The sequence below is a fragment of the Zeus faber genome (assembly GCF_960531495.2).
Source record: "Zeus faber genome assembly, chromosome: 10".
In the NCBI taxonomy this organism is placed as follows: domain Eukaryota; kingdom Metazoa; phylum Chordata; class Actinopteri; order Zeiformes; family Zeidae; genus Zeus; species Zeus faber.
The window spans coordinates 23,700,513-23,713,047 of record NC_137199.1 but is presented as its reverse complement, the minus strand read 5'-3'; the positions used below and the strand labels follow the sequence as shown (position 1 = coordinate 23,713,047).

Here is a 12,535-nt window from a genome sequence, read left to right as displayed (position 1 = left end):
GTTAGTCATGTGACCCAAGAGACTGCCGACGTAACTTGTAAGGCAGGGGTCTTAAACTACAGGCCACAAGGGCCATATCGGCCTGCAGGACGGTTTAATGCGGCCCACTACAGGTTTGTTAACCACTAACATATTGTTAAATGTGTATCTGGCTCGCAAATTAATTTCTAAATCATAACGCTTAATTAATCAACGCTTAATGAATTTAATTTACATCATAAAACATTTCATCACATTCTCTCCATGACAGGATGGCCTTGTAATTACAAATTGACATTTCTTTCTACATCATTGGACTGCTTTCCCGCAGGGCAGCGGCGGTGACATGGTCGGGCAGCCGCCGGTATTGAAAGCCGCCCAGCTTCCTCGGTGACTCAGCACTGCTGCAGATTCTCATGCACCCCCACCCCGCAGCAAAAGGGAAATCTGATCCCGATATTTGCAGGCGTACACACATGCACGCTCCCGCTCACACACATGCATACACAGGAAGTCCAGAGAAGACGGTATCTGGGCCAGAGACGTGTGTGGTCCCGTCTGGGAGCATGCACGTCTCTCCGGAGCGAAGGAAAGCAGGCAGGGGGGGGGCTAGCTAGAGAGAGAGCGCGAGAGAGAGGGAGGGGGAGATGAGGCTCGATGCTGAGACGCTGAGAGACAGGTGGACGGCCCAACGGACGCAGACTGAGTGTCTCCGCTCAGGGCAGTGCACTGGCAGGTGGGGACGTCTGTCAAAACCCTGCAGCACAAGTGCTGTTTGCCCTGCTGCTGCTGCTGCTGTTGCTGTTGCTGCTGTTGTTGTTGTTGCTGTTGTTGTTGTTGCTGCTGCTGCTGCTGCTGCTGCTGCTGCTGCTGCTGCTGCTGCTGCTGCTGCTGCTGCTCGTCCCCCGTCCCCCACTTGTGCGCGTGGGGGGGAAGCTAATGTCGCGCTTGTGTTTTCCTTACGGTCAAAGTGGTTGTGCCTCTGCTTGAAGGTGCCCTGCAGGTTGGTGCTGAGCTGCGAGACGGGGGCCTTCAGATCAGAGTGGCTCTGCTGGCTCAGCTTCTCTTCCATCTCCACCGTGCAGCAGGAGAAGCCCTGCGGGCAGACCTTCAGGGACGCTCCTGGGGGGGGGGACGACACACACACACACACAGCGTTATATGAATCACGATACACAGGAAAATTTCTGACGTGGATAATCTTGCCGCGTTTCATGTGTGGAAAAAAATTCCCATGAGTCTGCTTCAATTTTGTCACAGTAAAAAAAAAAAAATCTAAAAAAAAAAAAATCGAAGGATTTGTTTGTTCAGTTATTCAACATCTTGCCACATTCATAGGATCTCGGAGATGACATACTTTTAATTTGGAAGAAAATTACCACAATCAAGTACTGCATATACAAATTCCACCATGGCCGCCGTTGGCTTGGATCGGCATTCTTTGTTCTGAATGACAGAACTATAAACAAAGAGATTGTATACAGCTTGAAGAGTTATACATGTCCATTGTATTGGCCCAGCAAGCTTAAAATGTTTCAACTTTGGCTGCTGGTTTGTGGCTGAGGCATCGATTTGGATATTCTTCATCAATATGTCATTGCATTTTACTCATCTGTCTGGACTTTTAAATCCAGTACAAAAACTCCTTTGATCAACCACACTGAAGTTAAAGAATCCAACTTGGCTGCATCACAGTCTTGTTGCTGGTGCTTGGCTCCTAATGTTAGTTATAGTTCAAATCTGGAATTAAAAAGGTACAATGAAGAGCATTTTACTTTACTTACTTAAATTAACATTTCACAAAAAAAAAAAATGTGATCAAATCAAAAACAAAATAAATACGCCAAGCAGGTCCAAATAAATAATAAAGTTTGTAGGGTCAGTCTTCGTCAGGACGTCCCATTGACATATTTTACACAATGAATATTTACTGTCTGCTTCGAGTCGGTGCTTAAATAATCGCCAAAGTATGGATGTATGTGTCCCAACGATGCATCATCTTTCTGCTTCTCCTCAGAGTTCTAGACACTGCGGCTCTGTCTCAGCTCCGGGTGTGTGTGTTTACAAGTGCAACCTGTCCACGAGGGAGGAGCTTAATTCTATATCGACAAACGTGATTGGTCAGAGGTGAAAAGCCCGCTTTAGATTGTCCAAACTTATTGGCTTTACGTCGCAAATTGCTGAACACGGAAATGAACAGATCTGCGGATTTTACTTTAGATTTTTTATTTATTTATTTTTAATGGAAATGATCCACCCAGCACTAATTAAAATTGTGCTAGGAGGGAATTATTGTCACCAGACATTATGACCGGAGAGATTTAAATATGTCGGACTTCAACAGATTTTCCCTGTCAAAAACCAGATAACGGAAATGCTGATTTCAAGCTTTCAGTCCAGACTCTCCCTGCCCCTTGAAGTACGCGACTTATATCCCCAAACCGGTTTCATTTTAGTTTGCACAAGCATGGACGAACATTCAGCTACCGATGGACTGGAGACACTGATCCGAAGGCTAATACCGGGATCAGAATACATGATATTTTTGTCTTTCACGATGGTCACCATGTCAGATTAGGCAATTATAGTGCCATAAATTCTTGCCGTGTCTTAGCCGGGAGACTAGCAACACGACAAGTATGACCCCGACCAATCATCGTAAGCTGCCTTTCACGACCATGGGTGAGTTCATAGGTCGTCAGGGGGGAGGGTCAAGAAATTGTCAATCATGGCTACAGAAGTGCGATGCCGGCGGCTGAAAAGAAAAATAAAAAGAAAGAAAGAACGATTGTGGACACGTTCCAGTGTAGATGTGATCGTTTGGACAATCTGTGTCGGCAAAGGATATACAATCTGAATGGGTTTTGTTGTTTTCCTGGCTCTCAGAGATCAGGGCTTCGGTTTCCACCTCCCCGTTTCTCCCGGGCGGACTCGGTTCCCTCCGCTGAAGGAGCGGGGACAGAGCACGGACGCACCCGGACGAGAGATAGAGCTAGCATCCCCGGACGCGCCCGGACTGGGGAGAGTCCCCACACTCCCCCTCCAGGCTCCCGGGAACATTTGCTTGGTTTGGTTGTTCCATCTGACAGCAGCAACAGCATCATCCCGCATTCTCTTTGCTATGTTTACATATGCGCACCAGAGAGCACTCTCTCATCCTATTGGTCAACGTCAAGGAACACATCATAGGAGTTGACAAGCTAGGCAGGAAAATACAAAACACTCTGACGTACGAGACCTTTCGTCTGGGCTGTCCCACACGCCACATAGCTGTTCTTCGATTATGTCACACTACAAGGGTTTATGACGAGCGTTCATCCCTCCCGATGATTATATTCAGGCCCGACGCTGGAAGTTTGTTAGCCATGACAAAATTGCATTAAAATCTGTCTGAATTTGTGTAGTCTGATCGCTGCATAAGACGCCTGAATCTCGCCTGGAGCTCGAGCGGGGTTGTTTGGCAATGTTGTGCAGTTTAAACGTTACACACTACACATTTAAAGAGAAGGCTCTTAGTACAATTGTAAATAAATGTTAAATGTCCAATGGCATCATTTGGATGAATGTCAATTCAGTCGCTGCGATAAATCAATGAATGGATTCATCCATTACAAATGAAATAATTGTTAGTTGCAGTCTTACTTTGGCCACAAAGCAGGCCAAGACTACAAACCAAGTTTAGTCACTTAACCATATCTTCTGTTTTTATAATATTCTTGAATGAAAAGCATCATTTAACATGTAAACGAACTGCTCAATGACAGAAGAACGACCAAGTGCGGCAAAAGCGGTGTTTACCATCCAATTCACAGGGAGGGTCATGGAACTATTCACAGAAGGAAAAATGCAAAGCTGCAGCTGCAACTTAATGTTTTGTTTCAAAAGTGTCGGAATTTGGGCAGAACACAGGGGTCCTTTGAGTCCGTCCAGGCACCAATGAGGTGTTTAGTTTTCCCCACCAGCCCGAGCAACTTGAAGCCTGCGTGCCTCCCTAGTCGGCTACATGCCTTCGCTTCTTTCAGTGCTCCTGTCCCATGCACACGGCAGCAAACTGGTGTTCTGTCCCAACTATTCCAGATCTATAAAGTTTCAACAAATGCGGACTTCACTCAGGTTGGGGCTTACACTTGAGTGGTTATGATATTGACGAAAATGTTTCTATATCTTAAATATAGAAGTAGAACTTAAAGTCAATTCAGTAAAAAGCCTGCATTATGTCGCAAACAGAGCACTCACAGAGCACACCCATGATCCATATTTTTGCTTGGATAATAATAAATAAATACATTCATGAACATGTTTAGAAAAGTAAAGTATAGTATAGTAAGAGTATAGTGTGACATGATTACCTAAACGGGGCACCAAGGGGAGGGCTCCACCTCCTACCCTCATCCCCTAAATTGGACCCCTCGGCCTGAGACCAATTCCAAATAAGGCTCAAGTCACTCTTTCTTCACTCAACCTTTTACACCTAAACCAATCTCTCTCCAGCTCTTACCCTCCACTCTTACTTTCCCTCTCGCCACACACACACGTTTGGCAGACCTTACCTAAACACATTCACACATCACATCAATGTTCAACACATAGCTCTTTGTATTAGCCTGATTGGAGGGAGAGAGAGCCTAAAAGGCAGCCGTGCCCCACACACACACACACACACACACACACAGAGAGAGCGAGAGAGAGCGAGAGAGAGCGAGAACATTTAGGTGAAACAGCCGTCCACTCTGTGCTCTAGAGGGCCTCTGCTTGCCCACAGCACAGGCAGGCACACAATCAGAAGGGTTATGTACATGTGGAAAATAGCAGCAGTTACTACCAACGTACACAAATAAAAGTGAGATGGTCAATATTTCACAGGAATGTCGGCACAGATGTCATATTGTTAGCCTCGAGGATTAGTTCCGTGAAAAGCGAAGATTCTCTGTTAATGCATACTTTGTGAAAACATCTTGGCAGCCAATTCCTCAAACCGCCGGGAGAAAATGGCTCAGACGGAGCAGGAGCGGCCGAGCTTGGAAAGGCCGCAAGAGCAGCAAGATACGGGAAGCGTCAACATTGCTGTGATCTTTTATACGCGACATGTTTCAGTCTCCATATTTCCTTAATAAGTTCTTGCTGCAGCTTATCGAAGCTTTAGAAGTGTCTTGACTTTCGAGGGCATGAATGGTCCTTGTGTGACGTGGAATGTGACGGTTAGATTGAGACTATCCTTAATTGTCCAATAGAGGTTCCTTTTATGAGCCCCTTGGTACTCAAGCATCCCAATAACTAAGATCTAATACGACACTGAGCCAGGGCATTGTTCCAGTGTCACTTAGAAGAGGGGAAAAAAACCCTGCTATTTTACGGCACTCAAAACAAGGGAACAGCAGCTTGTAAACAAACGTGACAGTGTGATGGTATTCATTGGCAGTCCGCTGCTTCTCTGCTTTTCCTTTGTGGGAGACCACCAGCCCCTTTAAATGGCTCATAAAATAAGTCACTTCCCTTTGACATTGCCCTGCCTCTCAAACTGTGTTCACAGAGGAAGGATGGTGGGGGAAGTGAAAACGCCTCATGGACAAAAACCAGATTAGACACCTCGCCACCCCCTCTGCCTGCCATCATGTGTCCCTGAACCAGACAGACCTCAGACCCCCCCCCCACCTTCCTTCAACCACCACCCTGCAGGCTTAACCAGTGGGGCCAAGGGTTAACAGCCACTCCTCTGAGAGAGGTCCTGTCCTCTGACCCTCCAACCCCCCCTGTCCAGCAGCCAGCGTATTCACCACAAACAGTATCTCACACACACACACACACACACACACACGCGCACGCGCGCGCGCACACAGAATAAAAACCGTACAAACAAACACTCAGGCAATTACCAATGCTAAAAGACACAGAGCCACACAATACACATATATAGAAATCTTCACAGCCACTCATTTCGATCTTAAGCTATAACACTCCCGGAAGGAGTATTTCTGTACCCACCTAAAATCGAGTCACCACCAAAACCGCCAAGATAGGGCTGTGAAGGCAACCCTGGGGTTGAGCATGCCCCGAACTATTCACCAACGTCTGTCACTAATTGAAGGCAGCTACAATGAGCACGGTGGTCTGCCATCCAACCACCCCATCAACCAATTGCAAGGCTGTTGTAGGGCTGCACAAAGTGCCTGTTCGTTGAGGCAAATGATTCGCTTTTTACTTTTGTCTTGTGAAGGTGCCAGTTTACTCACAACCACACTGAACTTCTCAATCAAAACTGTGCGTTAAGAAAAAGAGAAACATAAAAAGACAGTATTTTGACTTTGTATCTAACTTATCTACTGAACTATTGACCAGATCGCCAAACACTTTGCAGACCTCCCCTTATCTGCGATTGGACCAAATCACAAGACAGGCTAAGTTACGGTTGATCCGTCAGGGTCAAGATGCCTTTCCAGTTCATTTTGTCCTGAATTTGTGGCAATTGTGTTAGGGACAAGTTGGCCAGTTGCCTTTGTTCTTAGTATACAACCTACCTGTATACCTTACACATCCACTAGATATATTTACATATAGAATAATCAATTGCAAATCTAACCAATTTTAAGGAAATTATTACTGAATTTGAAACATTAAATGTTGTCGTGAACGTCTACAGTGAACACCTAAAAATCAGCATGTCAACAATGCCATAACAACTTCTAGATCTGTTTATTATGAACCAAAGTCATATTTCACTGATAAAATGAAGAACAACCAGTGAGCATCAGTGGGCGATTAACCCATGCAAGAGTATAATGAAATGTTGTTGCACATACAGTATGTGCTATTATCATCCATTTTCCCATTTCACAGTTGACAGGGGGATTAGTGAGCGATGGGCGAGTATTCACAATTAGTGGGTGGCCCGCTCACTAATGGCTATGTTAGGAAAAAACTGATGGCTAAGCAATGCATACACCCAAGCATCCCTACTCAGAATAAAATGAACTTAAACCAGTTGGGAAAATAAATTGTTTGGTTGATAAATAAAAATAACATGGATGCATTTGAGTGGAAAACATAAGACCATATGCACACCTCGCTGAAAATGCTCGCAGGACTCATGAACTCATGGACTGTTTGTGGTTATGAGGCTCATAAGTTTATACATCAACAAAGAAATTTTAAATACCACCTATCGTAAACGAAACAGGAATGCATCCCTGCACATTACGTTTGGTATGCAGGTTTAGCAAGGCTGACTGCCAGGAGTTTAGGTACTTCGTGTCCAGATAGAACTTCAGTTTTGCAGGTTCAGTGGAGAAATAAAGAACGCCACACAAACATAAGAGGTGACAGTAGTTGAAATTGTAATTAACCCATACTGTCTAGGGCTTTTCTTACTACAAGTGGAAATGGAAAGTACAGAAAACAAATACACCACACTCAACATGCAATATATTCTTCAGGAATCATTCAAATTATTCAACATTACAGATGTTTCAGCATCATATACTTAGGCAAGAAACTGCACGCACGAAGGCCAACAATATCCACATTAATAGTCTATTCCTCGCAGTCACACCCAAAGGCGAGGGTAAAGCAGTCGTCTGGGCATTACTCACATAAAGTGGCGTAAATCTACACGCCTTGCAGCCATAACATTCTCCCCGGTGCACACCAGCTCCATCCAGGCTGTAATTATCCTGTGGGTGAGGGGTGGAGCGGTGCCATTTGTTGGATAACTTTTTCTGTCCTGGTCTACATTGTGTCATGCAAAACCCCACCGGCTCAGCCTGAGGCCGTGGAGGAGTCCAGGAGCTTCATCCGTGGCACACTCTGTGTTTGTCAACTGGCCGACTGAAGTGGAGGGAATTATAGGGGCCACTTCCCAATTCAGAAAAAGGGAGATTAAAAAGGAAGCAGACTGCTGGTTGTTTCATTTTAAGAATGATAGCAATTACTTCTTTTTTTTTTTTTTTTTTTTAAGAGCCACTTCTACCTTTCTGTCATGTCACAGCATGTCTTCGGGCTCAGCTTTCCTCCAACATTCCCTGTCAAATGCCCCCCCCCCCCATTTCCTCTCCCTGTCACTGGGCTGTCTGCTAAGACTCTGGGTCTTCACTTGGATGGGGAATTCATGCCCTTAATGTAGTAGGACTAAAGCAATTTTTTCTTGGAAGACAAGATAAAAATAAATAAATAAATAAATAAAAAGCAAAAAAAACAACAACAACAACAACCCGGTACCATAAATCAATCAGCTGTTCCGAACCTCAGAGGCACAAAAAAGATTTTCGCACTTATGGAAACATAGAGAATGTTCGATGTCAAAAGGAGGAAGTATGTCAATGACTGCCTTCTTTGACCCTAACTAATAATCAGCAATCGACGTCAGCAAACTTATTGGAACAGATAGGTACTTTGTGTCGGCTTAAAATTTGGACATCCAATAAAGTTAACCTTTTCAGTGTCTTCAATATTGACGGCTCCTCGGACACTCCAACATCTGGATCCAGGACAACTCCTCTGACATTCCAACAGCTGGATCCATGACAACTCCTCAGTCTGACAGTACCTCCATCTCCCGCTAAACAGTGCGTCAACAACAAACCCTCAAGGCTGCATTTGGTGTGGAGCTAGTCATAAATCTATCCCTACGCTGACTTAGCCAGGACTTTGTAGGACAAACACTTTTGTGCAGTTAGTAAGGGTCCGGGATAACAATAAACATCCCATCAATAGCTGGGGCTTACTAGTGGCCACGATCAGATACGCTACACATGGTACATTACTGTCCACAACAATATAGCATTATAGAAAACCTACTCTATAGTTAACTTCCCTCCCAGCCCTGCTGGTTTTGGTTATTTCATCCTGTCAACCTTTGGGATCTAAAAAAGGCTCAAGCAGACCCTGATCCAACTGTAGGCCATAGCAGCATCTCCAGGTCTTAACTGTCTGCTACAAGTATGGTCAGCCCTACATGCCCTATATGTTATTTAAAAAAAAAAACAACATAAAAAACTGTCATCCATTATATCCTGCGTGCAAAGACTCCAACAAGTCATATTTGCTTTCTGAAATGCAGTTCAAGTGCCATGGCCAAGTTTTGTACTGAAGTCAACAGGGAACTTTGCACGGAACTCATTCTGTTGCCATTGCTGAACACTTTGAACCACGAGTGACTGGTGGCTCTTCAGAGTCTCTGCGTCTTTGTTGTCCCCACTAGCTGCCTCTGTTTGTTGGACTTCTTCTGTGCTGTACTCTTGCTCACACACGGTTACGCTCTGCCAAAATGCTTTAAAACATGAATCTCACTCTTAATATCTTCTCTGCAGATACTCCTCAGCAAGTCCTTTTGGCTCGCTGAAGTGCCATTACAAGAAGGATTCTATAACCAAGTGTGCTACAGTAAATAGGAAAGTTATAATTTCCGTGGAGGCCCCCCCATGATTCTTCACCATCCATTGATGTCAGAAGTAGACCAAAGCTAGTCTGCTGTACAGCTAGCTGCATCAATTCAGACTCAACGGTTTGTATCATGGATATTACATTACATTTAGCAGACGCTTTTATCCAAAGCGACTTACAATTATTCAAACACCGACGGACGCAGCCATCAGGAGCATCAGGACGCAAAGCATCAGGAGTTAAGTGTCTTGCTCAAGGACACTACAGCATGCTAGCAGGAGGAGCCTGGGATCGAACCAGCAACCTTTAGATTACTAGAAGACCAGCTCTACCTCCTGAGCTACCATCCCCCAGGATGGATCCCCCCCTAGGATATCCTAGGCATGCTACTAATGAGCGGAAATAAGATTTCCAAATGGCCGATAATCGGTATTGGTCATGAAATGGTGGTATTTGTGCGAACATAATAACATTTTGAATAAAGCCCTTTTTTTGTCTTCAAGAAATTTTCAAAAAATAAAAATAATTTTTAATGGTTTACTTCCCACTGTGCTCAAACGTTTGGAACAGCTTTTTAAAACAATGACAAAAACATTCCAGTCCCACTAATTTTGTCAGCTTCAGCAGGGGAAAGTCCCCTATCCTGAAGCTGACAGAATTAGTGGGACCATGTGTGTTACTTGTGAGATCATGTAAGAGCAGTAAAAAAGAAAATAACAAATAAATGCACAGAAGAGATCAATCACTCTACCATTGACTTTTCCCCAGAAACACAGAAACTGATTAAGCAGAGGGCGGCTGTGTTATGCCATGGACACACTACAGGGATTTCAAAGTCGTCAGCTTGCTGTACTGTTGACACTACACAACTTTCTGTCTTGTGATTGGGAATCTTGCAGTCGTTGTGGTTTCACACTACATGACTGATCGGTGACGGGGCGGGGGTGGGGTGGGGGTCCCCAGATTAGAAGATCTTTCACCAGGAGGAATCCCCGATGAGGCTAACTGGTCTCCGAACTACGTTTTGTCACGAAAATACACACGAGAAGTGACACCGAAAATGATGTGATCCCATGTACGGGACAGGATTATATATATATTTTTTTTTAAATAAATGAATAATAATAATAATAATAGATAATAAATAGATTAAATAAATAAAATAAAATAAAAGCAGAATTTAAATAAGAAATATATTGAAACCCCCGAAAAGTAAAATAGATATGTTGTGTGTTGCTGACTGCTGCTGCTGCTCCGTTGACTCCCGTCTCCCCGTCTCTCGTTCTCGACCCCCCTGCCGTGTCTGACTACATTGGTTGTAGCTTGTTGCGTCACTCCCGATTGACGCTCCCAAGCCGATATTAAACCTGCTTGATATCTCGCCGGCAACTGCAAGCACTTGGCGAGCAGTCAGATTGCGTTGTGAGCAGCTCACACCCCACGCTCATGGCTCACGGAATGCAGATCGGCCGTCTGCCCTGGGCATAGGGACGAAAGAGTAATCGAACCATCTAGTAGCTGGTTCCCACCAAGGCTTCCCCCATGATAGATGGTTCTCGACAATCGCAGATTTATCTGGTAAAGCGAATGGGAGCGCGCTATGATTTGCCTCCGATCTGGGGCTTTCCTCGGCGATCTCCAAAAATCTGTCGGCGAGTGGAAAATCTGGCTAAAATCTTGTAGTCTGAACTCAGCATTAAATGTAGAAAGTGGGTACAAGACATTACTGTCGTATAATATGATACTTTCCCCCACTGGATAAAAAATTCCTTCAACTAAACAAGCTGACTAAGAGCGCATTCTTATTTACAACCTGCGGGAAGAGTTGCAGGGGGAGAGAGGAACAACATTGCACTCATTCAAGTCGGGGAGGCTTCTTGGTGGAACCACAGTCCCTTGCTCAAGGGCAACTTGCCAGTCGTTCAGGGAGGGATAAGTGTGTCTTGTTCACTTTTCCTATGCAGATTTTTCCTAGTACGCTTGAAAATGCAAGGCTACTGCTGTAAATGGACAGATCTTTTTTTTTTTAAGAAGGCTTTGATTTGAAAAGAAAAACTAAAAATCAGGCGGCTCTGAACATAAATGGGTGTTACTGTATACTCAAGAGGAGAAGCATAGCTCCCTCACAGCGTGTATACAACATTGACGATGTCACCAATACTTTCTGATCATAAATTAGTTGCATCGTGATATTGAAAAGTATTTGAAGAGCTGTTTCTGGTGACATGAATAACAACTTTAAAATAGAGAATAATCAAGTAGGGGAGGAAAGAAAAAAAAAAAAAACATTTGGATGAAATGAAAGGGGAGACGGGTGTGTGTGTACCGCTGCAGAGCCAAATTTCAACCATATATGGCCCTATTGAGAGCCCAATCTTTGAAAAGCATGTTGGGGGAGCTTTAAACCCACGCCGATCCCACGCTGAAACAGTGTGAAGTATTAATAAACACTTTCAAAAGATATGTTCACCACCCGGCCCGTGCCGAAACGGAGACACAGATACACACACATTCAACACTATTATGCTGAAAGCTGAAACCATTGAGAGTGAATTGCTCAATTGGAGATAATCACATCATTAACTCCTGCCTACTTATTCCTGTACGTTACCACCTTGAAAGAAAAGTGTATAATGGCAAATTTACCAATATGTTATACTAACAATGCTTTTGAGGCCTTGTTTTCATAAGAGAGCCCAAATAAAGCTGCATAAAATCGTAGTGGATGAGTATATTACACACAAGTATCTTAATAAAAAATGTTAAGCCTTGCTGGCCTTTTCTGAACTCTGAAATGCACTGACTTACTCAGTGCTATAATAATCACCATTCTATAAAACAATTGCCAGACTTGACCTGAAACTGTTAAGTGTAAAACCAATGTGGTAACCATTAACTTTGATCATCTTTGTGGCGTGAGTGCCAAGCCATTGAACGGTCCAATATTTGGAGAGATATCCAGCCATCTCTCCAAGGAGTGGGGGGGGTCTTAACGAGGAAGTGCGCTAACGAGCAGGATATCCAATGCAGTGTAGATACGCTGACCCTCACAAGCAGCAGGAAACTGTTTTCGGCACAAGAGCACTCTGGCCAACTCATGACTTGCAGACTGTGCTATTCTCAAAACTCGCCAACGGCCATGGAAAGGTCATGATCCGCGGACAGGCAATCGCTTTCAACA

The 12,535-nt window shown here is 44.2% G+C and overlaps 1 protein-coding gene across 1 annotated transcript in view; it reads right to left on the bottom strand.

The window, feature by feature from the left end:
* The window catches only part of gpc4 (glypican 4), a gene marked incomplete at its 5' end in the record, with an annotated part of 31,823 nt that overhangs the window by 8,087 nt on the left and 11,201 nt on the right, over nt 1-12,535 (bottom strand). Inside the window, one exon of the mRNA XM_080007600.1 lies at nt 943-1,101. Within this exon, the coding sequence (XP_079863726.1) occupies nt 943-1,101 (159 nt within the window). The remainder of the gene's footprint in view (nt 1-942; nt 1,102-12,535) is intronic.